This window comes from Nannobrachium achirus, assembly GCF_963921795.1.
Source record: "Nannobrachium achirus genome assembly, chromosome: 22".
NCBI classification, from domain to species: Eukaryota; Metazoa; Chordata; class Actinopteri; order Myctophiformes; family Myctophidae; genus Nannobrachium; species Nannobrachium achirus.
Genome location: NC_137829.1, coordinates 25,568,624 through 25,596,340, shown reverse-complemented (window position 1 = coordinate 25,596,340; position 27,717 = coordinate 25,568,624). Strand labels below are relative to the sequence as shown.

The window sequence follows — 27,717 nt, the reverse complement described above, 5'->3', positions numbered from 1 at the left end:
GGCTTTGTTTTCTCTCTCTCTCAGGTTAGAAAGCCTGGTGGGCGAGGTTACTCTCAGGTAGACAAGCCTGGCGACTGTGACGAGGTTACCACATGCGTCATGGCAGCCCAAATAAAAATCTGACTTCTGTAGTGCACTTCAAAGTTGAAGTTATCCTAGCTAAAGTACTATGTTCTATCCGTCTGTCTTTCAATGTTATATGAGATACATAAAGTGTGGTTCCTGTGGAAATAAGCCTTGTACCAGTGATTTGTGCAGTCATGAAACTGTACTTTTTTCTAATGCAAACTTCTAATAAATTCTTCAATCAATCAAAAACAGGTCAGTGTACAAACGAAGCTTTTATTTTGAAAGCAGAATGAATCCATTTCCGGTGCAGCTGTAACGTATTTAAGGTGTCCTGACACTTCGTTTAAAGTTTCGACCGACGACCGTCCAGGTCGCTCTTTCATTTGGTGTCTGATCTCTGCTGCAGGGGAAAATTAAGGTCAGGATTTTATTTAGACCTACTATCGATAGCAAATATGAATTTAGATCAAATAAGCTAATTTTATCATATTCCTGTGCCATTGTTGTGTTTAATGTTTAGTTTATTATGCACAATGGCTGTTTAGTTTTATTTATGCGTTTTAGCGTTTTATGTTTACTGCTTCTTCCGATTCAGATATATGCCTATTCGTATTATTTTACAAAACCCTGTTGGTCAATGTCAATTAAGGCGCTGCAGCTTCCTATTAATCCTACCTTCCTTTAAAGCGGCACTGAAAAGCCATTTAGAGGCGACTGCTAATCGCAACTGGTCAAAGAAAAGAAAGCCTATCCTCACCTCCTCCTGACTTTTCTATTGTAGGCCTAAATACCAGTATGCATTGTGTTTTACGACTGTTTTTGTTGTTGTTTTCTGCATAGTACTGTTCTATTTGTCTGTCATTCTGTTATGAGTTCAAAAAGGACCCCAACTGAAACAAGCCCACAAGCTTTTTTGATGTATCCTTTTAGTTGACCGTGTACCAGTGAACTGTAGCCTATAGTCATGAAACTGTAACTTTTCCTATGCAAACTTCTAATGGCCAATTAATCAATCAATCAATCAAAATCCATCTTGTGTGTTTTAGAAATGTTCCTGTATATCCTATTACTGGTGCCTGGTTGGTTCCTGTATCGCTGGTACAAAGACACAAAAAGACTACCCAACAACTCGGAGAAACATGTCTACATTACGGGCTGTGACTCGGGGTTTGGTAATATCCTTACAAGACACCTGGACCAGCTGGGTTACTGTGTGATTGCAGGCTGTTACACTGAGAAGGGAGAAGATGAGCTGAAGAAAGTCTGCTCAGACAGGCTGACAACCATCCACCTGGACGTCACCAAGCCAGAAAGTGTCCGCAAGGCAACAGCTGATATTGAGACTTTAGTTGGCAAGAAGGGTAAGTAAGTAGTCTGGGATCACTTCACTTTTCGGGTTTGTAACCGGTCTGGAGCGGAAACCACAAAACGTCATGTTGTAGTACTCAAAGGACTACAATTTGCCGGAAAGATCAAACCGGATTCAGTTTTAACCCAAAATATTCCCCTGCGCTCAAGGACACACTTTTAGGGCCTACCTAATAAACTCCTTGATGCGGAGTAGTTTTGCTTTTGAAAAATGTGTTTGGTATATGCATCTTTTAGTCCAACTTTTAGCGTAAGACTACACTAGGCTACTCCAGCATTTTAATAGGGATTGGGGAAACAAATGGAGGGAACCAAATCAAAGCGACGCGGCGCTTTAGGCGGAAACCAAACGGCCTTTTGTGAACACCAGGCTTTGTAGGCGAGGTTAGTAAGTAAGTGCTAGTTGGCCTAGCTTTCATGGTAAATTATAATCGAGTGGCATCGCTTTATTACTTTTGACTGATGTAGGGTAACTGCACCTAGAATCCCAAACTGTGTGTGCGTGTGTGTCATTTTTAATCCCAAACACTAGTCAGAGGTATTGTATGACGGTTGCATGACACCTACCATAAACCGGTCTAGCAGTGAGTAAGATGGGCATGTTAGTTACTGCACATGTAAATGCACCCAGTTCCATGTGACCACCTGACAGGTGAGTTCAGGAATGTCTTGCTGATTATATATGTTTGCTCTTAAGCCTAAAGCACTGTAGTTGTGATCTTTGTTTGACTGACTGTAATGCTCCTCCAGGGCTGTGGGCTGTCGTGAACAATGCAGGCGTCTCTGTGCCGACCGCTCCCTCTGACTGGCTCACCATCGAGGACTACAAGTCCATGCTGGAAGTCAATCTGAACGGGGTCATAAGTGTAACACTGAGCATCCTGCCACTCATCAAGAAGGCCAAAGGCAGGGTGGTGAATGTTGCCAGTGTGTTTGGGAGAATCAGTCCGTTTGGTGGACCCTACTGTGTGTCCAAGTATGGGGTGGAAGCCTTCAATGACAGTTTAAGGTGAGAGCGACTGTACTTGTAGTTAGGGTTGGGATTCTTTAGGATTTTAATGATTCCAGTGCCTCAACGATTCCCTTTAAAGGTCCGATTCCTTAACGGTTCCCTTTAACTTACGGGTCCATTTGGTTCCGTTTGTACCCTCAGAGTTATAGAAGCAGGGGTCATCAATATGTCCGTACACGCACGGCAAGACTTGTCCATGGCAAATTCTAGATTTAGTTTTTACATAACATTATAATGTTCTTATTTTACTGAATGTCAGTCTCCAGGTTTTCTTTCGAATATGTGTGACACTGATTTACTATGACACTATGGCACATTAGGACTTTAGTCCACTAGTAGCCTACAGTGGTTTCTCAAACCTTTTTAGGACCACAATAACTCAAGTGTACAAATGGAACCAAGTGGACCCGGTCCATTTGGTTTCATTTGTACACTCTCAGAGTTACAGACCTGTAATGGTCATTCAGGGCTAGCTCTTTGTGTTCCTGGTAATATTATTGCCCGCTCAGTCATTTCTATGTCCATGGCAAAAATAGAATTTTGACAAATGTCCACTATGAGTCAGCATGGCGATGACCCCTGCAATGGTGGTCCTTGAAATGAAAAAGTTTGAGAACCACTAGTATTGTAATTGTATAGCAGACGTGAAGTCCACATACCAGGTCTGAAAGTATGATCAAACCGGTTCCGGAAACAGTTGCAAAATGTGATGGAACTGATTCCGGTTCCCAACCCTAACTGTAGATGCATTTCAAGCATCTTATCACATGGCGTGTTCATGTCTTGTGGCAAAACTGATTTTTGTTTTGTTTCAGGCTTTGCTTGGCACATTTTGGAGTCAAAGTCCTATGCATTGAACCTGGTTTCTTCAAAACAAACGTGACGGACATACCACTAATGAAAAATAACCTGCAGAAGCTCTGGGACAAATTACCCCAGGATTTAAAAGATGACTATGGAGAAGAGTACATGCGTTTTGGTGAGTTTTTGTGAAGGTTCGCTAGATCGCTACTTAAATAATAAAATAAACCATGATGACTAAATGAGGCCTGGAAACATTGGAGAGTGCATAGGTCATAAAGTGGATCGGTAAGGATGTTGTAGTATGGTAAAAACGACAAAACAAAATGGGTGCCGTGCCTGGAGGAGTGAGACACCAATTTACAGTATAGGCCATTTAAAGGCCATATTGTCTGCGTCTTAAACCAGCCCCTATCCCCTATATAGTGCACTAGGCCTATATGGGCCATTTTTAGTGCCCAAATGTTCAGTATAGGGAGCATTATTGTACCCTAGTATAGTGGACTGAACTATCCCAAATGCATCTTTATTTGTAGGGAACAGTGGCTCAATGGTCAATAGCTGAGCGCTGCCACCCCATAATGCACTGCCTCCCGCTTTGAGCCTGCAGTGTGCACGCGCACACTCGTCATACTTTGCTGTGGCACGAGACAATGCAGCTAGCCAGTTTCCACTGAGCAAACGCAATGGAGCCGTTTTTTTAAATTATGCTAATCTCATTGGCTATGGATGAGTTGCACTAGAAAATTATTTATTTATTGATAATCATGATAATTTATAAAATAAATTCGAGAATAACCTTTTTATTACAAACGTGTGTGTGTGTGTGTGTGTGTGTGTGTGTGTGTGTGTGTGTGTGTGTGTGTGTGTGTGTGTGTGTGTGTGTGTGTGTGTGTGTGTGTGTGTGTGTGTGTGTGTGTGTGTGTGTGTGTGTGTGTGTGTGTGTGTGTGTGTGTGTGTGTGTGTGTGGCCAGTTTCCACTGAGCAAACGCAATGGAGCCGTTTTTATTAATTATGCTAATCTCATTGGCTATGGATGAGTTGCACTAGAAAATTATTTATTTATTGATAATCATGATAATTTATAAAATAAATTCGAGAATAACCTTTTTTATTACAAACGTTGGTTTACATGCCTGCATGTGAGACAAATGAATTGTGGCAAAATGTGTGTGTGTGTGTGTGTGTGTGTGTGTGTGTGTACGAGCATGTATTTAAGAATAGTTGAACTATATCGTATTGCTAATGACCATGCTTTTGTCTTCTAGCATTTGAAAAGGTTCAGGGAAGATTTTCCCTGCTAACGGATGGAGACCTGATGAAGGTGATCCACTGTATGGAGCATGCCATTTCTGCAGTCCACCCTCGCACCCGCTACTCCCCTGGATGGGATGCCAAGTTCTTCTGGTTGCCTTTGTCCTACATGCCAACATGCATCGTAGACAGACTTTTACTCATGGATTCAGTCTATCCAAAAGTATCTGTGCTATAGGTTGGTCTCTGCCAGGTCAGGTTTAAACAAGGCCCTGCCTTGACGCAAACCACTTGAAACCACTTGAACGCAATAGGAATGTTTATTTTCAATTTTATGAACCAGAATTTGTACCAGTGTCTTTAATTCACCTTTGATAACAAATAAACGACTTTCATGAGAAAAAAAACATGTTCTCTTCACTTGTGCATTATGACAACTCACTTTCACACAAATATAATGTATGGTCTTTGTAGTCTACCTCCTAGTCTAACCTCTTATAGGGTTAGTTTCTATCGATTACTTGCACCATGGAGACTTCAATTCATGGCTATTTCTTTTGTTTTTGTTGCATACCTAAGCCAATAATTTGATGACTAGCAGTGGTTCCCTATGGAGACTCAAAGGGCCTGCTTTGTTCCCTATGGAGAGACAAGAGTCTCCTCAAATTATTGGCTTAGGAATGTGACAAAAACTAGAAATATCCATGAATTAAAGTCTCCATGGGCTGAGTAATCAATATGAAAAGTAATTTGGGGGGTGAACTACCCCTTTAAACGCACACCACAAGCTGCTGTTATAGAGAATAGACCTCCAGATACATTGGCTGAATAGAGAAAGACATAATCACAGAACTTTATCGAAGAGGGAATGCAGTTATGTCACCCAGGCATGCAAGCTGGTGTATACATGCTTGGCAACAATGTAATTGGTAGAGTTTTGACACTAGTCATGTTACAACTCCTTCACAAAACCTCTCATTTGGAACACAAATAACCTTCAAACAATCTGCTCACTCCATTGATATTTCTTATTGATATTTGTGTCTATATACTGTATAAAATACACCATATATATTACATACTGTGTATACTATAGTGTGTGTGTGTGTCAAAACATTTGCATTGATTTGCTAGGTGGTTTACCCACCTAGTCTCAACAGCACCCTCTTACCCACCAACCCCTCCCCCCTTCCCCCCTGTGTGTGTGTGTGTGTGTGCCTGGCCTGAAAACAGCGCCCCTCCCTTAACATGTGTGGTCAAAAAAAGTACTACACCACAGGCTTCAGGCTACATACAGACCCACCCACCCACCCACATATAAACATACCTCTACACACGGCCACGCTATGGAGACGGTGTGACCACCGCTCAAAAAGACAAGTGTCAAAGTCTATACTTTGAATCTGGTCTCAAGGTTCTGAGTCCCATGCTTACCAAGTGTTTCTGTGTCTAGCTGCATGCTTATGTCAATAGTGTAATCCTTTAGCTGTGCACAGTTCTGTAAGCTAGATGGACAAGGATTATTAATGAGGAACGGGACAAGCAGAGTGACACTGGCACTTGGCTTATTGTTTTAGATATTTTGTGGGGTATATTGCATTATAATCTATCTTTAAACATTCAGAGTGATTTATGGTAACTGCCAAATGGATGAAGACTACACAATACCCTGTGTAAGTATATTTTGGTACAAGTATAATGTCTAGCATCTCTGTTCTTCATGTGGATTATAGGCTATACGGTATAAATACAGAGGTTAATCACACGTTTCCACCCTCAGGTGTCTACCAGCTATGTTGTTATTATTGATTTTTATGAGGTGATATACATTTATATTCTTGATATCTTGAAAACTGATATCACTTTTGCTGTCATTTTATTCCATAAGTCACTTGTGTCTTGATAAGCATGTGTATTAAAAGACACAGGACCTTGAAGATCATGTTCATTAATAACAGGCCTGTCAAATAAAATGTCATTTATATTTAATTTCACAAATTCATTACCTGATAATTGAATAGAATTTTAAGTGATTTGTGCAACATTATTTGATTTCTTGCAGGGAATCCTGTCACACTTGGCCTCAACCTGTTTTATAATCCTGGTCATGGTCATTGTCATTTTCTGGTACATCAGAGATTCCTTCGAGGTTGATGCCCTCAATGAGAAGCATGTGTTCATTACAGGCTGTGACAGCGGCTTTGGAAATCTGCTGGCCAGACAACTGGATGGAGAGGGATTTAATGTGATAGCTGCATGTCTCACAGAGAAAGGTGCTTCAGATTTGGCATCTGATGCATCTTCCAGACTCAAGACCGTTCTGTTCAATGTTACCGACAGTACAAGCATCAGGAAGGCGGTGGAGTTTGTGAGCGCAGAGGTCGGAGATCGAGGTGAGGCGGGCGGACAGTAGGGGGTAGAGACAGATAGGGTGCCAGTCAGTGATAAGCACTGGGAGAGATAAAGGAATTACTTGACAAACCCACAATCCTCCTACTGTGATTCATGCAGATCTACATGTTTCCCAGACCATTTTCTCTGAAACAGGTTACTGAAATGAATTATCATCAGTATAGTGGAAAGTAAATAGCCTAAAGCATTGTACTGAAGAACAAGTTTGTGCTACTTTTTCTTTACTGAGTATTTCAAAGTCTTCAATTTTAAACTTTTACTCCATTGCAGTTATTTGCAGTATTACAAGACAAGTCCTATTTTATACTAGTACTAATAGTTCTGACTATACATGATCATTACTTCTAACAGAATATTTCTACATTGTGGTATTGCTAGTTTTATTGCAACCATAGGTCGCAAGTTAACGATGAAAACTGGCACATCTTTCCGTATCTCTGTCTATACACTGTGGTTCCCCTGACACATCACTGTGACATCACAGGTGACATCACCTATGTAAAAGTCCATATATGGGTATTCCCCAGAATCCCTTTTATGCCCATATATGAAGATCCCTGATGTCATGGCCAGATGGCCAAGATATGGCCCATATCTGTGTGGCTGGTTCAGATAGGGATCTCCATGTATGGGTATAAAAGGGATTGTATGTTGTGGTGTCATGGGAACCACTCTAACAGAATCCCTTTTATGCCCATATATGGAGATCCCTGATGTCATCAATATTAAGCCCATATCTGACTGCCCTTATATGGAGGAAGACAGCCCATGTGTGGCTGGTTCAGACAGGGATCTCCATGTATGGGCATAAAAGGGATATACCATATACGTACAGTACATGGATCTCCAAAATGGGTAGAAGAAGTGGTTCATCAATTCGTTGGGACAGCCTATAATGATCATTCCCACCAGGTATCATGAAAAGGTTTAGGAGAGACTTGCTCCCCTCAGCTCTTGACCATGATCTTTGAACGTTTTGCCCCAATAGTTAAAAATATCCTCAGGGAAGCCTACATAATTTTTCTTCTCACTGAAGTCTGTTCATTATGTGTTATAGCCAATCACTTTCTGTCAGCCATCTGTTTCTTCTTTGTCTTTATCAGGATTGTGGGGATTGGTGAATAATGCTGGGAGGTCCATACCCATTGGCCCATCAGAGTGGATGCAGTTGGAGGACTTCACAAAAGTTTTGGACGTTAATCTAATAGGTGTCATTGAGGTGACCCTACAGTTTCTTCCACTGGTGAAGAAGGCGCGAGGCAGGGTGGTAAATGTGGCCAGTGTCTTGGGGAGGCTTGCCCTTACTGGTGGAGGCTACTGCCTGTCCAAATGGGGGGTGGAGGCCTTCTCTGACAGCCTCAGGTATCACTTTTATCAAAGACGATGCTACACTTATTGTTGTAGATTGGGCATTTAAGTGATCTAAAAATGGTAAAATTATCACTGTTTGTGATTACACAGTCAACCCATCCAATCATGATAACAGTACAATGGTATCCTTGCAAAGCTCAAAACCTTCATCAGCAGGCAGGGTTATTACATTTCTGTATATTTCAATTGCAACATCTTCTTTCTGTTCAGGAGGGAAATGCAACACTTTGGCATCAAAGTGAGCATCATTGAGCCGGGGTTCTTCAAGACAGCAGTGACTAGAGTGGATCTCATTGAAGCTGACCTGAAGAGACTTTGGAACCGCCTTCCTCAGGAAGTCAAAGACTCCTATGGAGCAAACTACTTTGATGAATGTGAGTGGATGTAATTTGCGTACTACTCTACAATCACATATATCAGGTATTGAAAAAATCCAACAAAAAGATGTATTGCAATTTACAATCACTGAATGTCTGTCCCTTGTCCCTCTCTCCTTTTATATTTACTGTGAATCTCAGATTTGAAAGCTCAGAACTTCTCCATGGGTATCTTGTGCAGTTCAGATTTCTCCAAAGTGACCAATTGTATGCAACACGCCCTAATGGCTCTTCACCCACGCACGCGTTACGGACCAGGCTGGGACGCAAAGTTGTTCTGGATCCCGCTCTCTTACCTCCCATCATTTGTTCAAGACTTTGTAATCAATGCGCTGCTTCCTGTACCAAAAGATGAAAGAAATGTCCTTCTGAATCAAATAGATGTTGCAAATACTGAATGACTGACTTACTGCCATGTTGTTATAGCTGTTGTATTGTGTGTACTTTATGTCTACAATCTGTGTACTACTAGGTAAGCCAATAGAATAAAAAATAAGTCATATTACATTGTATTACAAAATAAGAAATTTATTCATTTTCAGGTCTCAGCAGCATCCATTTCTCTATCTAGAAAAAAATATTTGGGCATGTTTAAAACAATCATTGATATTTATTTCTTCTGTGTTCTTTCTCATAATACAAAACAATCATTCTGTAATATACTATCTTTAGAAAAGGACAGATGTTTCAAATGCTGACATCTGCAAACTCATGTTAAATGGATATTTTTCTCAGGAACATAATCAACTGCAAACACCATGGAAAATACATGAGAGTGTTCAAGTATGGTTTCAAACATTTTCTTTTAAAAAGAGGCCATTATTATATCATTATTAAAATATGATCATATTGATTCAAATATCACAAAGGGAACAAAACAAAATGAGTTAAATCATATTCAAATATAAGTAGAATGTATATGTATGCTTAGCATACCATTCATCAAATATTGTTACATATCTTTTGCTTTGTATTTATACTGGAGCACATTTCTGAAACACTAATACCAATAATTGCCTTTTTGTTTTGTCATCGCTTTTCTCGTTTTTAGCCCTGAAATGAGGTATATAAACATTAAAGATGACCTGCATACATCTTCAGTTTTATTCAGTGGCAAAAAAGTATATAATTATTTTCCAACACATTGCTAACAATGTATAAGGTGAACCTACTGTACATTCACGATGCAGCTCTCGTTATTTCTTACCACTAAGCATAAGATCATCTATTTCAAACAGCCAGAAGATATTATCAACAAAATCTTTCTCTTCAAATTTACAAATATACAACATATTTATTAACATTTCTATGCTTCAGTGCAAAGATATACATATTGTACATCAGAATAAAAAACAAAATCATTAAAACAAGAATTGGCATAAGAAATATCAGAAGGCATAGTCACAAAAGACTTTTTTTTCTGTATGCTATAGAGATGTTCATCTCTTTTTTCTTCTTAAAACATTCTGAGTTTTGTACACAGGCTGCATAAAAAAATAGATTCTGTGCAAAGTGTGTGTTTTCTTTTGTTTTTTTGTTTTTTAAATTTTTCTTATTCCCGTCTGCAAGAGGGTAAGGGTTAAGCCCAATTTATACTTCATCAAACGATTGTGGCACGAGCACAAAATAGCTGATCTACATCTACAGCCTTGCAATGCGTCCCAGACGTGTTGTGAGCTTGTACTGTAGATCAGTCATTTTGGGATTGCGACACTGTCGTATAATGGAGCATAAAGTAAGCATTATACATCGCTGTCCTCTTTGACAAGGTTGGCTGTGTCCTTAAAAGTGTCCTCAGTTGGTGAGAAGGTGCAAGGACGATCCCTCTTCTGGGGTTTGGCAGGGGGAACAAATGGAGACGGTTCAGCAGTGGATTTGTCCACATTGATTCCTGCTGCTTTTTCATCCTTCATCTGAAAAACAGGAGACCGGAAAAACTAGCAGAGCTGACAACAATAGCAGAGGGACTACATGATCTACTGTATCAGCATTATTGTGCTTTAGCAATGTGACATCGGAATAACTGGTATAATCTATCCTTTTAGATGTCAGGTTTTTACAAAAGAATGATTACCTCTGAATAGGAAGGATTTTCAAACGTGGTACTTGGCTTTAATTTTCTTTTGAATAAGCTCCATTTGGACTCCTGCAAACACAAATATAAACGGTAAAAAAAACTTATAGAACCTTTAATTTACAGTAGATTCAGAAAGAGGAGGGTGACTCTCACCTGGGCAGGTTTGGAGCTGACAGGAGTAGTCTGTACGATGTCTGTACTCTGTTCTGCATAGACTGGGTTCACTATGTGTTCTCCACTCACATTAACAGTCACCTGTGTTTGTGACATGATTTAAAAAAAGGGTTAGCGTTATCAAACCAAATTTCATTAAATGCTGATGTATAGGTTGGATAATTTATGGATTGTCTTTAATATAATTCAAGCTTGATTGTGTTGAAGTCAGCTAATCTGGAACAACATGTAATATAGAACAGCTAAGATTTGTGTTAATTTCACAAGTCAACCAAATTGTTTCCAAACACTAGCCGTGGAAGCATATGTATCAAAACCTTACTATAGGATCAGGATAATCTTCAGCCCAATGGTTGACATTTGTGTGAACATTTTGAAAAGTTTCCAAATCATTTGAAAATAGGGCATGTACATACTGCAAGTGGCTAAAGGTTTAAAAATCACACCCGTGTGAACTGAGCGGTGGAGTCTGTGCGCGCGCGTGTGTGTGTGTGTGTATGTGCGTGCGTGCGTGCGTGTGTGTGTGTGAGTGTGAGTGTGCCTTGCCTGTTCTGGCCTGGCCTGAACAACAGCGCCCCTCCCTTAACATGTGTGGTCAGAAAAGGTACTACACAGGCTTGAGGCTACAGACCCACCCACCCACATACATACATACATACATACATACATACATACATACAAACAAACAAACATACATACCTACACACACGGCCACGCTATGGAGACGGTGTGACCACCGCTCAAAAACATTCAACATAATAATAATAATAATCCAGTGTGTACCTGTGAAGCATGAATGACTGCAGGATCACTAGGGACTCCCGCAGCATTGGTGGGCTTATATAACGGGTTCTCAAATGTGATCGGCTGCCTTCCTGCCTCCGTGGCAAAGTTGTCATCCTGAGGAAATATTCATTACAATGAATATTTGGGTAACCTCTTTTGCAGTATGAACTCAACTGATACTTTGAACTCAACAGTATGCCATTTAATACTTTAGTTTCTCAAACATTGCTGAGAGAAGCAGTCCTACTAGCATAGTTTAAAATCAATCATCCCTGTTAATAAATACCACATAATACATAGTTACAAAGTCATTCTAGGAGTCTAAGGTCATATAGGGAGGAACAAATGCTGATAGTAGTACCTTTCTGATGAGTAGCTAATGGCTAATTTATAAAACCTCATACAACTGCATTGCTCATGTGAAAATACAAAATCTGTTGTTTTCGTTGAGCGTCAAAAAATAAATGAGGCTTAAAAAGTGCTAAAATAGCATGCTTCAGTACCCACCATCTGCATGGCCGTGTCAATGAATGACACCCCGATGTGCGACGGCCCCAAGTCCACATTGTCACCTGAATGAAACTTCACCCCGTTCCCAGTGTCACCAGACTTCACCAGACTGCTAAGGCTGGATGAGACCAATAAAAACAAATGTATTTATTGATTTAATTTGATTTAACCATTGTCTAACCAGGCAGGTCATTTAAGACAGTAAAAGGATGGCCTGGCAGAACTATGAACTAGTTCAATTCATTTAAGTACATTTTAATCTAAGCCACTGCATGCATGTGCATTAAAGCAGAGGCTTCCATTTGAAAGCACAAGACGCAACAGGTGGAAACAGTTTCTATAGAAGTTGAAGGCTTTTGTACCTGGGTAGTTTAGGCATAGAGGGAATGAAGGAGCCGGTTCTTTTGTAGTTTTGGAAAACTCCAAAAGCCAGACCCAATGTGATCACTATGAGAATCACGGCCAGCAAAATCGCTACAGCTACAGAAAAAAAAGAAGGATACAATATTTATTCGTTTTATTTTTAATGATAATTATATTAACTTTACTTGAAAGGTTACATTTTCATTAGAGATGTGTAACACAATTGAAGTATTTGCTGATTCATACTGTTTGCTAAGCTCTGTTATGCCGTTGACACCCAGTAAGACATGTGAGGTAAGTCAAGGTACTTAACCCTGTGGAGTTACTCAGTAGCCCTTAGGTTGTGCTCTGGACAGCATCAGGTGTTGACTCAGTGTGTTTGTCTAACTATTCTCCATTGGGTTACAAAATGTACCCAAAATAGTGTGTGTTTGTGTGCGTGCGTGTGTGTGCATGCGTGCAGTACAGGTACAGTTATATACTGGTTCATAAACATCAACACAAAATAAAAGTATTGTAAGAAACGTGCATTACAATACCTGTTCCTCCCGTAGTGCCTGTTGACTTCCCCATCTCACAGAAGCTGCCTGCGTAGCCATATGAGCATCTAGACAAAACCAGGAAAAAAGTCAGTCCTCTTGGAAAACACAGGGACAGCATGACAGCGATACCTTTATTCTCCATTCCGGCAAGCATTTTTGTATTAATGCTGTCCGTAGCTGAAGCCAGTTTTTGTGCTAACCCATGTCTTGTTGACATGGCCACAAACTCCTTTAATTACTTAAACATAACAAAAACATAATATTTGACTATGAACATTTCTGTTTATGTCACATATCTTTTGGCGATAAACACACCTTCCATTGTGTTCTTAAATTTAACGCTAAACCTGATTCAGTTACAGATACTGTTGCAAGGCATTATGGGAGCCACGGAATGGGTGGATGGAATTCTCTATGTAGCAGCTCGGGTATGGGAAACAGTTCAGGCAATCATCCACTGTAGTGAATGGCATCAGCAGCTAAACTCACTTGCACTTTGGCAGACCCCCCTCATCAGTGTAGCATGTTCCACCGTTCATGCATCTGCATGCAAGGGGCATTGCAACTGGTGCCTCAATGGCTGCAGGGGTGAAAGCCACACACACGCGCACACGCACACGCACACGCACACACACACACACACACACACACACGCACACACACACACACACAATGCATAAGCAACAACACCACCAAAGAATCATAGCCATGCATTTCCGTACTATGGCATACAGATTGTGGTGCAACAAGACCAGCCAACACAAGATGCCTGGGACGGGGGAGAGCACTGGGCCTACCTGCGTCGCATTCGTTGGAGTTGAAGCCAAGCATAGTGGAACCTTGCGGGCAGCTGCAGGTGTATCCACCAGGCCGGAGGAGACATAGGTGACTGCAAACATCCTTACAGGGATTGGCCACTATAGGATGCAGGGCAGGAGCAAAATAAATAGGAGTCATCTTTTGTACAGCAAAAGACCAGAGATAATCATTTGTGGAAACATGTCAGCAATCCTTTAATAGCATGCATTATGCAATTAGATCAGTCTGATTGTCTCAAGACAAACCACAGATTGGTGTTTAAATTAGCTTTTTTCACTAAGAGCTCTACTTCAATCTGACTATTTCCTGACCTGAGTGGTTCTGCCGGTGCTCGTGGTAGATGCGAACTTGAGTCAGCCAGGGGTTGATGGTCAGTACCTTGACTTTATGTCCAGTCCCAAACTTATTTGTCTTCCATACTTCACCTCTCTCCTTTGTTGTCCAGTACAGGTGTCCTTCAAAGATATCCAGACTATATGGGTTTCCAATGTCTGCAGAAGAAACGTATTTTGTGTTCAATTACTTTCAGAATTATTTTGCCGTAAAAGAAAGAAATGTTTACAAATGTAATAAAATCTCAACTTCATTCATCTCAATATATCTTTTTTGTGGGGGGGAACAACATAATTTGATGTTGATGATTAAAAGTAAAATTACTACTAGACAGATATTTCTATTGTTTTTCCTTTTTATCAATATATTCTGTGTGGCCTTTGGAAGAGAACTTGGTGACCTGATGAACTGTATGCATAGATATGAAAGAATATACAAGGCAACTCCTATGCTGGACCACCCGATGATGCTTAATTTAATGCTATGGGTACCATCCGTGATGTAGCTTCATCTTTAACAAACGTGATTAAACACTTTCTCATCCAGGCTTGACATGGAAGTACAATACGTCTGTATATTCCTATGATGCCTCTATATGCCATTAAATGTTCTGACCTCCTGACACGATGATCTTCCTTTCTGTGCCATCTGGCTTCATAGACTCAATGGTGTTCTCCTTGGAGTCACACCAGTAGATCCTGTTTCCGTTCAGATAGTCCAGAGCTAGACCAGTAGGCCAGCCCAGGTCCTCGTCCAGCAGGACCTTTCTGTTCTGCCCATCCATCCAGGCAGATTCAATCTTGGGTCTCCTGCCCCAGTCTGTCCAGTACATGGTTCTATAAAGACCACAAACAACATGAGTATCATATGTAGGTCTATATGTATATCAAGTATAATAGTCAGTGTCAGTATTACTTCATGATGTTGATACTAAAGAGTCTCATACCCAAGTGCTGGATTAACTACAATAGCAGCGGGCTGGTCAAGGCCGGAATGGATCAACCACTTCCTGTACCGCCCATCCAGTTTGGCCACTTCAATCCGATTGGTCCCGGAATCTGTCCAATAAATGTGTCTGAAAAGAAAGGGGGAGGGGGGAAAAAGTGATGTTATATTAATTGCATAATTTACAACCACATACTTAAGTGCAGTTTCGTCGTGCTTGGTAACGTACCCTCCAACCCAGTCCACAGCGATGCCATCAGGACTGGCAACATATCTCAGGTTCATATCCACTTCTTTCACTGGGTTGTTGCCGTTGTCGTTGAATGTGGTCATGTAGGCTCGTTTGATAGAGCCAAACTGAGACCCCCGACCCATAACTGTCCAGTACACAATGCCTAAGCAACACCAGAGGAAAAGAACATTAGATTAAAGGTGACCTAAAACATTTATCACTATTGTTTTCACTGTGCACAATGAAATCCTGAGTGTTAATTTGATCCATTTGTAACTCTCTGATGAGTGTACATTTGCACACTCTCTTTGGTTACATTTGGTTGTAAATGTAACACAGATTTCAGTGGAAGATATTTAGTGTAGAGCCCTTGGCAATCCGGTAAACTAAGTATAGGGTGTAAGTGGTTAAACCAGAGGTTGGCAACCTTTTTGACATGAAGTGGCATGTTTTCATTTTCTTGATAGTCAGTGTGCCATGTCAACATTATGTTTAATTATGACACCACATCAAATTTTCACATTTCCAATATATTTTGACAGGCTATAAATAACAACCTTTATTTTTATTCTTCTTTAGAAATATATCCTTTTACATTATATTAGGATGTAGGCCTAATGATCATTTACTCAAGCAATAACGCACATATCCCAGACTTTCTACCCAGTCAAAGTTATCACTATCGGTTTGAATGAATGTAGAATTATATGCAGGATGTAAATTGTATATAGATATGAGTGCACTCTCTCTCTGCCAGTGTGCCAGTGATCACCAACCCCTGTGCCAATGTTAGCACCCGTGCCTAAGGTTGCCTACCCCTGGGTTAAACTAATATGATATGAATATGATATCATATAATGAAATAAGCTTACTGAGTCCTACTCCCTCTGGGTCCCACATGTAATCCAGAGCTTGGATGTGCTCTGTGTTGTCCACATAGTCTGAATATTGTTCAGAGGAAAGGTTGAAACGACGAATGCGGACATTGTCTGGCAGAAGCAACACTGGTGGATTCCCTGAAACACAAAGATAATTTGGCAGAGTGTCAGTAATCTCCTTGCAGATTTTAACCGGTTAAAACTACAAGAGAACACAGAAGGGAGGTCTGGGAGGATTTGTAATGGGCCTTTTGGGGTCAATGGCTCCACAAGAGAACTTGGCTCTTACCCTGGGCAGCACACTCCATGCCATTTGGCTCACCAACAGAGTGAAATCCCTGGGCACAGAAACACTCATAGCTTCCCTTGGTGTTCCTGCAGTCCTGGGGACACGTCCCGTAGACCTCACACTCGTTTACATCTGTTTCCAAGAAACAAACAACAGAGCGACAGTGTGGACGGCATTCACAGCAAATGCAATCAAAAGCGCACCTGGGGATGTAATCCCCTGCCATCACCAAAATCTCTTGTTTGTCCATTCCTGAGATAAGGCTCAGGAATAAGGATATTATGTTCTTTTTATCTTAACCTCGATCTTTCTGACCCAAAAGTTAACCATCATCTTTGGGGTAGCACACTGATTGTTCCCACATGTTATTTTGTTGACAGGCACACATAAACACACACACACACACACACACACACACACACACACACACACACACACACACACACACACACACACACACACACACACACACACACACACACACACACACACACACACACACACACACACACACACACACTATCGACCAATTTAAATGCATGCATGTGGGTTTGGGAATCAATAGAAAATATAATACATACTGTATACTATAATACAAATCCAGAGTCCACTTTTTAAATTCAGAATAAATTGGGTCTTGCGTGATAAGTAGTCCCACATTGAGAGAAACTGCATGGTCCCCTTACCTTCACACATGTGTCTGTCTGTCTGTCTGGGTTTGTAGCCAGCCTTACAGGAGCACAGGAAGCCTCCGTCTGTCAGGTCTGTGCAGTTGTGCTCACACATGTTCTCAGTGCAGGACCGCCCGCTACCATGGTCTGGTGGCAGCACAGATAACAGAACGCAGCATGAAACACAATAAGCACCGCAGAGGAGACTGTAATCAAGTCCTACTGTAATGCATGTTATGCTGTCGCTGATTTTACTGTATGGATGGACCTGGCTTCAAAAGTGTTTGCCTGTAGGACATTAAAGCTGAATTCTACCTAGTCAGTGTGGCCAGCATATTCACTGATTTTGTGACCGCTGCAATTCAACTGACTTAATGAAATTAAGTTACTATAGACAGTCCTTAATTTTCAATGAATTAGCATTCATTTAAACTGCTGTTTGTATCATGAGTACTTCCACACAGAATGTGAATATTACACAGCAAAAGTGCTATAATTACAATTTTTAAACGTGGCTGATTTTTCACCATTAATAAAACCATCAACCTATGAATGAGGCATCACAACATTAATAAATAATTGGAAGTAAAATATTTACAGACGCATTTTCGGATTGTTTATTCACCATGTTCCTGGTGTGTGTAAAGGACCTTATATTAAGGCTGAACAAGATTTTGGGGCAGGATCTCCTCGTTTATCAACAGGAGTGCACTGATGACTCTAGCCGGAGCCCTTATCCATAGTCATTAATGCTTGCACATAATGGTTCACTATGCTTGCACATAATGGTTCACTAACAGCCCCAATGTCCCCATGTCACTAAAACAGAACTACAGACCTCTCAAAACAAACAGATAAGACAGCATCTAAGCCTCCACCTAGCCCCCAGCTCACTAGGCTGGGATGGCTCAAGATGGAAGACAGAGTACAGCATCTTAGGATACTCAGAGGAACAGTACACCTGTGTACCAGTCAAACTACTTCTCTAGAGTGAGAGACACCCATGGGCATAACGCTAGAGGGAGCTACTGTAACTTTAATGCCACCAAAATTTGGAACGCCTTACCAACAGCCATGAAACTTCTCGATGCTACATCCACATTTTAAACTGATCTAAAAACATGGCTGTCCTCAAATTATAATTGGACTTAGATCATTTCATCCCATACTAACTATACTCCACGGAAGGAGACCCGCAGGAGTGGCAACCTCTGCCCCCACCGCACTTTTTTACGTAAATATGTATTATATTACTTTTGGTGTGATGATGAACTGAGTACAATGGACCATAATGGAAACAAGTCCTTTGGGCTTTTTGTGTTATCCTTTTAGCATAGATTATTTTTAAATGTACTGCCGTACTGTTTTCAAACGTGTTAATAAAGTATTCAATCAATCAATAAATCACAGATCAATGTATTGTACTGTACTTACGGCAGCCCAGCTCATCCGATTCATCTCCACAATCATCATAGTCATCACAGGCGTACTGCAGAGGGATGCAGTGGCCGTTACTGCATTTGTACTCTTCATCGGAACAGGGTCCATGTGTGGGGGTCTGACCTATAACATGCACAACACGAGTCAACTCAAAAAGTACATATAAGTACAGTATAAAAATACAGCTCTCCCACTCACACCTACTACTGTACTGTACTGTACCCAAACTGGAATAACAGGATATATCTAAAATAATCGAGGGCAGGGAAACAAGTGAGAGAAGAGGCAACTTTGCCCATCAAACATAATGCACTCCTGTGGTATTTTAAGTGTCTGGTACTTACAGTTATCCTGCCTCTCATCTGTCCCGTCCCCACAGTCATCCACAGAGTTACACAGCTCATGGCTGTAGATGCATCGGTTGTTGTCGCAGCGGAAGCGGAAGGGAGATTCACACTGGACCTCCACTATGGGAAACAAGGACAGAAACCGTCATGGAAACCTTGACTTCAGAGTCTTCAGTGCATTTTTTACACTGCAGTGAGATGAATTATTCCAAAGGTGGTTCTTGCTTACAGCAGAGGTGGAGCTCCTCGTCTGAATGATCGCCACAGTCGTTGTCTCCGTCACATTTCCAGTGAGGCTGGATGCACACATGGTTCTTACACTCAAACAGGAACGGAGGGCAGTAGGTGCCATTGGGAAAGCGGGTTGCTAAAAAACGAACAAACCAGTGTTCATTTCGTCGACTAAAGCTACAACGAAAAATGTTCGTCGACTACCTTTTCTCACTGACAAAAATGAAATAAAACGAAATAAAAACTAAGCTATGATAACTAAAACTAAGACTAAATATATTGACAATTTTGTCAACAAATAGACATTACTGCTCACCAACTACAAGGCCCTTAATAACCTAGCCCCCAGCTACACTTCTGACTATGCCCCCTCAGGTATGGTGATGCCAACCTCAGGGTGGTCCCCAGGACAAAGCACCAACCCTGGGCTTTCTCGGTTGCCGCCCCCTTCCTCTGGAACTCACCCCAAACTCACATCAAAGCTGCCCCACTACACCCTCTCCTCGTTTACAACTGCCCTCAAAACCCACCTTTTCAGACTTGCCTTTCCCACTCAATTAAAATTAAATTTAATATTTTAACTATTTTAGCTTAGTTTATTTTTGCTAAGCTTTCTTTCTTTCTTAATGAAGTTGCTTTGTTTTTGTTTGTTTTGTTTGATAAAGTGATTTTGGATAACTTGAAAAGCACTATACAAATGGCATGCTGAATTATTATTATTTAAACCTGATGATACCCAAACTGAGGTGGGCAGATGTATAGCCAAAAGATTGGAGTGACTTACGACATGCCACCTCATCTGTGTAGTCCAAACAATCTGCATTGCCATCGCATTGGAAGCGCTCTGCGATACAGTGTCCACTTACACACTGGAAGTAGCCTGGGTGACATGTCCTCAACTCTGCAACGGAATAAATCCAACACATAACGTGTAAATACCTTGCATGATAATTTGGTGCGCTTCAGTCATGGAAATTCTGGATTAGCAGTGACTCTAGCCTGAGTTATACATACTCAAATGTTGCACGTAGATGTTTCACACAGAAAATAGCTGTTCTGTTATTTATGCCACGGACACTCAAAATAAGTGGACAATAACATACAGTAAATGACCATAACATGTCTGTAACTCTGAGAGTGTACAAATGGAACCAAATGGAACTTTACCGATCCATTTGGTCCATTTGGAGTTAAGGTGGTCTTTGCAAATAAAACATTTGAGAACCACTATTAGTTGGATTCCTAATATGCCATAGTGTCGTAGTAAATAAGTGTCATACATATTCTGAAGAAAAACCTGGAGAACTGACATTCAGTAATAAGAACATTATTATAATGGTGTGTAAAAAAAAAAAGAAAAATCATTTGTCTGTTTACGGATATACTGATGACACCTCATCTACAGTAAAGAATATTCAATTAATAACAGTTTGCGGTACCTTATGTATACCAGCAGGTTGACTAAAATGTGAACACTGGTGGTCCCGTCTGTCTGGGTCAAACTGTGACATTTTATTGCTTCTATGCTTAGTGCAGAGCTCTCTGTCACTCACATACGCCCAGACCGCACAACAAAAAGCCTCCACTTACCACAGTCCCTTTCATCGGAGTTGTCCTCGCAGTCGTTGTCATGGTCACAGACCCAGCGGTCGGGAATGCAGCGCAGATTATCACAGCGAAACTCGCTCTCTGTGCACACGCGGGGGGCTGAGGGAAAACACACAGGGAAAACACCAATTTCAAGCTTATATAAGTGTACAATTATTTAGTGTTTATCGCTCAACATTGTAGCAGCAATAACAGCAATATCAGAAATAATTAAGAATAGCAAGTAGCAATTAGTCATAAAGAACCCTTAGAGGTGCTGGCAGGTGTTGTGTAGTTCTTCGAAATATGTTCATTGTGTATTTGCCTAATGTACAGGATGTGTGTATAAATATCTATTTACATGTGTGTGTATATGTAATTATTTATGTGTACTAGTGTATGCACATTTGTGCCCATGTTTGTTTGTGCAGTCTTAATATGTAAGTCAGGTGCCAGTGTGTGTATGTGTGTTTAGATGCTGAGGTAGCTGACTCTACACACCAGACAAGGCAGACAGGCACCAGGCCTATAGTGTAAATCATTACCTCTGTTTAAAGTCTTTGAATTTTATAGACTTGTTTGACTCGTGGCTTTGCAATAAATATTGGCAAAGAGATGAAGCAGAGACCCCCACTACATATTGGATTCATGTTAAATGTGTGTTATCAGACATTTAACCAATCAAACCCTCAATACTTTGTAAACTGGACCTTTTGGTTCTTGGTCTGCTCTTTTCCCTGTACATCAAACCTCTTTGCAGGAAATAGCCGATTTCAGCTATTTTCAGCTAATGTTCTCCCCTGAATAGGGATGCATGGGTTCAAGGGGTTAGAGTGATAGTTCACACTTAAAATTCATTTTTTGTTGAATTCCTGAGCTAATAATTTGATTTGGTCAGGAATGCGTCAAAAACTAAAAACTCTATCATGGGGTGTGTAATTGATAGAAAATAAGTATTTTTGGGTATCCCATTCATGTAAAAAGTCCCTCCCTATCATATCACACAAAGATTTGGCTGCCCCCCTGCAGTATCTCTGAGGACGCCCTAGGAGTCCCGGACCCCCTGTGGAAGACCCCTGATATAGTGTACCCGTATATAGTTATTAGTCTATTCTGTAAAACTATAAGCTACTGTCTACCACGAATCTGGTGTCACTAGGACACCTACTGGCTGACAATGTCAGAATATGTATTGGACCTTCAATGAAGTTTGTACATTGTTGCAATTAAATCCATTGGAAGAGGGAGACAACAGTCATATAACTGTATTGCGCACACAATCTGTAGTTTGCACTATGCAATGCCTTTCTTCAAACAGTAAACAACTTGTTCCGTCTCTCTGCAGTGAGCTCACCTACATGCAGGTACATAGATACAAAACTTGGGACGCATAATGATTTAGACCCAGACATTGGTTCTCCTATGAAAAAGCAACATAATGCTCATTAGCTCACAATGTTGTTAAACATGTTTAAATTCTCCAGAGCATGGGGTGTCTCACTCCCTCTTCTTGACATGCTGAGGACAGCCTGTTTCTCTAGCAGCTGATAAGGCTGCCTCTCACTGGGCTGCACTGAGGGCAAGGAGTGTTGAGTCTTTTACAAGAACCCCCCCCTGCCATCTGATAAAACAATAGTGGGGCCATTCTTTGCCATCAACACCCTTATTTCATTTTGATGACTAGACCCAAGTTAAAATCCCGCACTTAGCAGGCACTTGGACGATGTGAAAATAATATATTCACCTGTGAATTGTGTTATTTGGATGTCAGGAATGTGGGTATCTCCCACAAGAGAGGTCTAATGTCCTATAAACTAAAGACATCCATCAGTACTCAGACTTCTAATTAATTTATAATTTAAAAAAAGCAGTGAGCAGAGATGATTTAGCAGATTGGTCACTTAAGTGTGGAGAAGACTCACTGCAGCTCTGCTCATCTGAGTTGTCCCCACAGTCATTGTCCCCATCACACTTCCATCTCATTGGGATACACTGGTGGTTGTCACAGCGGAAGTCTCCAACAGGGTCACAGGTCAGCTCCTCTGGAGGAAGGGCAGACAAGGAGATGCATCAGGTACAGTACTTGATGCAGGTATGTACATCAAACAAACCAGTGTAGCCGTGAACCCAAACATTTGCAATGCACGCATCTGTGACTGAGTATTATGATGAAATTACAAATATCTGGTCTGAACTGAACTGTGCACGCACTCGCACTCGCAAACGCACACGCACACGCACGCGCACACACTTTGAACTTTCAGACTGCAGCTGAATAATTCAAATTGGAGAAAAGATTCATCATTTTTTATTTAAATCACTGGATCACTCCATCCCAGTTTATTTTTGATGCAATGCAAGAATCTCATAAGAACCCTTGAACTTTCTCCTAAACCCAAGCAAGTTATATATACTGTAAACAGACACTGTATCACCGTCTTTAATATGCACATTAAAATCCATTTGGGTAAATTCTGGCACTCTGAGTTAAACGATCGGAGAGAATTTTACTGTGTGGCTTGATAAAAAAAAAACGATGGAGTATTGTCCTGTTGTGGATGCTTTTTTAATTAAAACCGCAGAGATTACATCAGCAGGAAAGCAGCCTGCATGCCTTAAGATGGATGTCTAAACTCTCTCTCCATGCCAGCCTGTGTCCATGCACTGCAGAGAGGAGGAGGAGTGGGAGACGAGACATGAGGAGTGGAGGAGAGTGGAGCACTGAGCTATCTCTACCACACCGTGCTGGGGGTCAGAGATAGCCTCCTAGCCCTCTCCACCTGGCCCGGCTGACGCATTCTTACGGGCAGATTAGCACGGATCTCCCCTCCTGCGCGGGGATGGCACTAATGGAGTGAGGGCCTCTGATAAGAGAGGGGAGGAAGGACGACGTGTGTGTGTGTGTGTGTGTGTGTGTGTGTGTGTGTGTGTGTGTGTGTGTGTGTGTGTGTGTGTGTGTGTGTGTGTGTGTGTGTGCGTGTGCGTGCACTTGTGTGCGTTTGTGTGCGTGTGTGTATGTGGATCTCCTCGCAAAGTACAAAGAGCCTTGTGTGAACCCTGCCCCCACACAAGGACAGAACAACCCACACCCACACCCACACACACACACACACACACACACACACACACACACACACACACACTGACCCATGTACCCAGACAGCTCATAAATCTGGGGCGAGAGGTGAATGGTGGTGGTGGGAGTGTGTGATGAGATCCCCTCCATCACAGCCTCCCACTAACCCCATCGCACTGTAATGTTCCACAGGAGGCTGAGGTGTTGGCTAATTGCCCTTCACTCAGCTCCAAACACCCGGTGGATACAAAACACGCTTGTATCCTTTCAGTCAGACCCACACCCAACCGTATAAGCTGCTCCACGTCGTCAGCGCTGTGATGACACCACCACAACGCCTGGGGTAACGTAATCTTACGATGGGATCTGACGGCGGGTTGGTTCCTAACAATAAACCAGCGGTTCTCAGCCTGTGGTCAAATGATTTTGGGGGGTCCCCAGATGATTAGCTTAAGTGCAACACTGCTTTCTCCCTCAAAAGCAAACAAATCAATATAAGGTTTAAGTGTATTGTCTGCACATTTCTAAAGTGAAAATTTCAGGACTTTTTAATACCTCTAAAATGACAAATGAAACATTGTCCAAATTGTCAAATATTAGAATCATAAATTGTGAAAATAGCAGATCTACATGCTCACAACGCCTCGCAACAATAGAACCGTGTTATACAAAATGTAATGCCTCAACTGCTCATCAGGGTCATACAGTTCAAGTATGATTATTTTGGGGGTCGCGGCCTGAAAAGGCTGAGAACCACTGCAATAAACGGTAATGTAAAGGGGGGAGGGGTCTCACTCACCACAGCCCTGTTCGTCGCTGTTATCGAAGCAGTCGTTGTGTCCGTTGCACACGGACCACCGCGGGACGCAGCGGTAGTTCGTTCTGCAGTCAAACTCTGTGTGATTGTCACAGCGATATGCCGGTCCCACTGTGGAAGAAAATTTATAATACAAATTGTTAACAATAAATGGAAAACAACAGCACTAAAAGCAATCCGTGATATATCAAATCTATGTCACTCACTGCACTCCTCCAGCGGTTCATCAGAGTTATCCAAGCAATCGTCCTCAGCATCACATTTCCAAGCCTGGGGGATGCAACGTCCGTTGCGGCACTTGAACTGTCCGGGGCGACAGGTCCTGCTGGAGCAGTGAGTGGAATCCTCGTCAGAACCGTCACCACAGTCGTCCTCGCCGTCACACTGCCACGACTCTGGGATGCACCGCTTGTTGGAGCACTGCCACTGGTGGCTCTCACACTGGTGGGTGGCTGCAAGGAAAGACAAGCTATAGCTCAGCTAACAAGAAGCACCAGACTGCAGGGCCCCTGGCAGGGCTCACCTGTGATGCAAGGATCACTTTTGTCCAAAGTTATGCATTGTTTTAAATTACGACTTTCAAACTAGTGTCCCTATTTTGGGCAATATTACACTAAGATTTCAAAAACAGTCAAAGTCCAATACATTGCAACATTGTAGATCATACAACATAGTTTGTGAAATAGCGGTAGAGTGGAATGTGACCCACCACACAGCACAGAGTCTTCATCAGATCCATCAGGGCAGTCATGGTTGCTGTTGCACAGGAAGTGTGGGCTGGTGCAGTTCCCATCATTACACTGGAACTGTCCCAGCCTGCAGTGACGAGGGGGACAGGTAGAGGGCTCATCTGAGCCATCTCTGCAGTCCCTCTCACCATCACATTTCCACCAGATTGATATGCAACTGTTGAGGGAAAGTCATTATAAGTTATATTTCAATGAAACCAGAGGCTTCCTTGCCAATTAAAGTCTCTAATGACCTGATGAAATATTTAACTTTTTAAACCTTTCTAGAAAACACAAACAGCGTTCAAAATGGTTCAGTTTGGATCTAAAGGCCCAGTCTTTTAGTTGCCCACCTCTGGCTAAAGCCACCATCGTTACACCTGTCTAAAAGCTGCTGGGCGAGGCTTTTAACAGTAAAAGTAGCTTGATATTCAAGTGAAGTAAATGTGATCACCAGGCATAAAGTAATGGTACAGTGCAAGGAAAGCTGTACAAACCGCTCATTGTTAGCACATCGGTACTGAGTGCTGGTGCACATGGGAAGGCATCTGGTCACGCCCCCTTGCTGGACAGTCAGAAAGTGGTCCGGACACTCGCAAGTGTGGTCCCGTCCACCGTGACGGATCAGACACAGGTGGGAGCAGCCTCCATTGTTCACCGCGCAGGGATTGGTCACTGTCACGAGAGAGGTCACAGGGGTCAAACAATTCCCATTCAGCACAGCTGGGCAAGCACAGGCCCGGCATTGTGCAACCACTGATAAAACACTTAACTGGACTTAAGTGGCAGGATACATCAGGATGCACAGGTGATAAGAGATCCCAGCCCAGACTGGGGCTCTGACGGTGATGCTGGGAGATGAGCTCTTGAATACAGGAAACTCACCAAAGGGCTGTCTGTAGGGGTGGCACACGTGGATGTCGAAGGGTCTGTGTGTGGTGTTGACCAGGGCCTGGCGCTCGGAGCCGTCATATTTGTTGCCTTTCTCCACGGTGCGCATGTTCCAGTCAGTCCAGTACACGGTCTCCTCGAACACCGTCAGAGCAAAGGGGTGGGGCAAATTCCCGTCGTACACTGCGTGTCTGTGGTGGCCGTCCAAGTCTGAGTACCTGGGAAAAGTCAAAGGTATGTTTGAAATGAACTTCACTTGCCGGCGTGAACTAATAGAGAGCAAAAAGGAATGCCAGCGTGACAGGTCACTCAAACTCACTCAATGTAATTGAGATGTGCGTCAGCCCAGTAGAGCATGTCATTAGTATAGTCAATGGTTATGCCGTTAGGCCACTCCAACTTGGTGGTGATTATGGCTGCCTTGCCAGTTCCATCCATTCCAACACGACCGATGAAGGCTTTGTCTCCCCAGTCGGTCCAGTATACATAGCTGACAGGAATTCAAGAAAACAACAACAGATTACGTGATATCGACCCACAAAAGCAACGACAAGACAAGAATCCTTAACCCTGTATGGAAGACGACAGCAGGGGCGTCACAAGGGGGGGAAATGTGGGACTGAGTTACTAGGGCCCAAGGTGGAGGGGCCTTAATTATTTTATACTTTAGCTATTGAAAAATAGTAGATCTACCAGTAAGACTCCCTAATCGGGAGATAAGCGACCGTAGGTCACTTATCTCCACAAATAGGGCAAAAATGTGTTTTTCCACAATCTTCCTGATCCATGTTGATGACATGAGTGTAGACATACTGTGTAGTGATTTTCGAGATTTTAGGGCAAAATCTGTAGGAGCAGTGTCCAAAAATGTGTTTTTAAAAATCGGCCTGAAGGTGGCGCTATATGGGACAGATTCATGTTGATGGGATGAGTGTAGACATACTGTGTAGCAATTTGCGTGATTTTAGGGCCAAAACTGTAGGAGCAGTGGCCAAAAATGTGTTTTAAAAATCGGCCTGAAGGTGGCGCTAGAAGAGGGGGTCCCTGGAGCTCCGGGGGTCCTTGGAGGTTGTAGTTTGGCAGGTAAGGAGTGTGTGTGCAAAATTTGGCATGGATGGGGGCAACGGTTGTGGAGATATGAGCAGGGCAAAAGTGTGACTGACTGACAGACAGACAGACGGACGGACGGACGGACGGACGGACGGACGGACGGACGGACGGACAGCCTGTGGAGGTTGAGTGCCGTGCTGCGAGCTTGTAGATCTGCTATTTTTGAAAAGTCGTGAAAATGTGTGCACTGCAAATCTTTGAATATAT

The 27,717-nt window shown here is 42.1% G+C and overlaps 3 protein-coding genes across 3 annotated transcripts in view; 2 read left to right on the top strand and 1 right to left on the bottom strand.

Moving 5' to 3' along the window:
- Positions 1 to 1,117: 1,117 nt before the first annotated feature.
- dhrs9 (dehydrogenase/reductase (SDR family) member 9) lies at positions 1,118 to 4,742 on the top strand (the record flags this gene model as incomplete). The annotated part of the gene is made up of 4 exons (XM_080752787.1): positions 1,118 to 1,430; positions 2,188 to 2,446; positions 3,265 to 3,428; positions 4,519 to 4,742. 4 exons carry the CDS (start codon positions 1,118 to 1,120, stop codon positions 4,740 to 4,742), a joined length of 960 nt encoding a protein of 319 aa, XP_080608913.1.
- Positions 4,743 to 6,150: 1,408 nt separating this feature from the next.
- Positions 6,151 to 9,065, top strand: rdh1 (retinol dehydrogenase 1; the record flags this gene model as incomplete). Its single annotated transcript, XM_080752784.1, has 5 exons — positions 6,151 to 6,177; positions 6,567 to 6,897; positions 8,020 to 8,278; positions 8,498 to 8,661; positions 8,806 to 9,065. The coding sequence occupies 5 exons, from the start codon at positions 6,151 to 6,153 to the stop codon at positions 9,063 to 9,065; spliced, it is 1,041 nt and encodes a 346-aa protein (XP_080608910.1).
- Positions 9,066 to 10,406: 1,341 nt separating this feature from the next.
- Positions 10,407 to 27,717, bottom strand: part of lrp2a (low density lipoprotein receptor-related protein 2a) — a gene marked incomplete at both ends in the record, with an annotated part of 71,268 nt that continues 53,957 nt past the window's right edge. Inside the window, 28 exon segments of the mRNA XM_080752783.1 lie at positions 10,407 to 10,577; positions 10,739 to 10,810; positions 10,895 to 10,996; positions 11,699 to 11,815; positions 12,209 to 12,329; positions 12,574 to 12,691; positions 13,114 to 13,181; positions 13,606 to 13,696; positions 13,914 to 14,033; positions 14,247 to 14,426; positions 14,884 to 15,104; positions 15,215 to 15,343; positions 15,443 to 15,608; positions 16,318 to 16,461; positions 16,613 to 16,744; positions 17,299 to 17,430; positions 18,718 to 18,846; positions 19,068 to 19,190; positions 19,300 to 19,437; positions 20,086 to 20,202; positions 20,892 to 21,008; positions 22,811 to 22,930; positions 24,764 to 24,892; positions 24,988 to 25,233; positions 25,491 to 25,687; positions 26,007 to 26,184; positions 26,395 to 26,618; positions 26,720 to 26,890. Coding sequence (XP_080608909.1) covers positions 10,407 to 10,577; positions 10,739 to 10,810; positions 10,895 to 10,996; positions 11,699 to 11,815; positions 12,209 to 12,329; positions 12,574 to 12,691; positions 13,114 to 13,181; positions 13,606 to 13,696; positions 13,914 to 14,033; positions 14,247 to 14,426; positions 14,884 to 15,104; positions 15,215 to 15,343; positions 15,443 to 15,608; positions 16,318 to 16,461; positions 16,613 to 16,744; positions 17,299 to 17,430; positions 18,718 to 18,846; positions 19,068 to 19,190; positions 19,300 to 19,437; positions 20,086 to 20,202; positions 20,892 to 21,008; positions 22,811 to 22,930; positions 24,764 to 24,892; positions 24,988 to 25,233; positions 25,491 to 25,687; positions 26,007 to 26,184; positions 26,395 to 26,618; positions 26,720 to 26,890 — 3,973 coding nt within the window.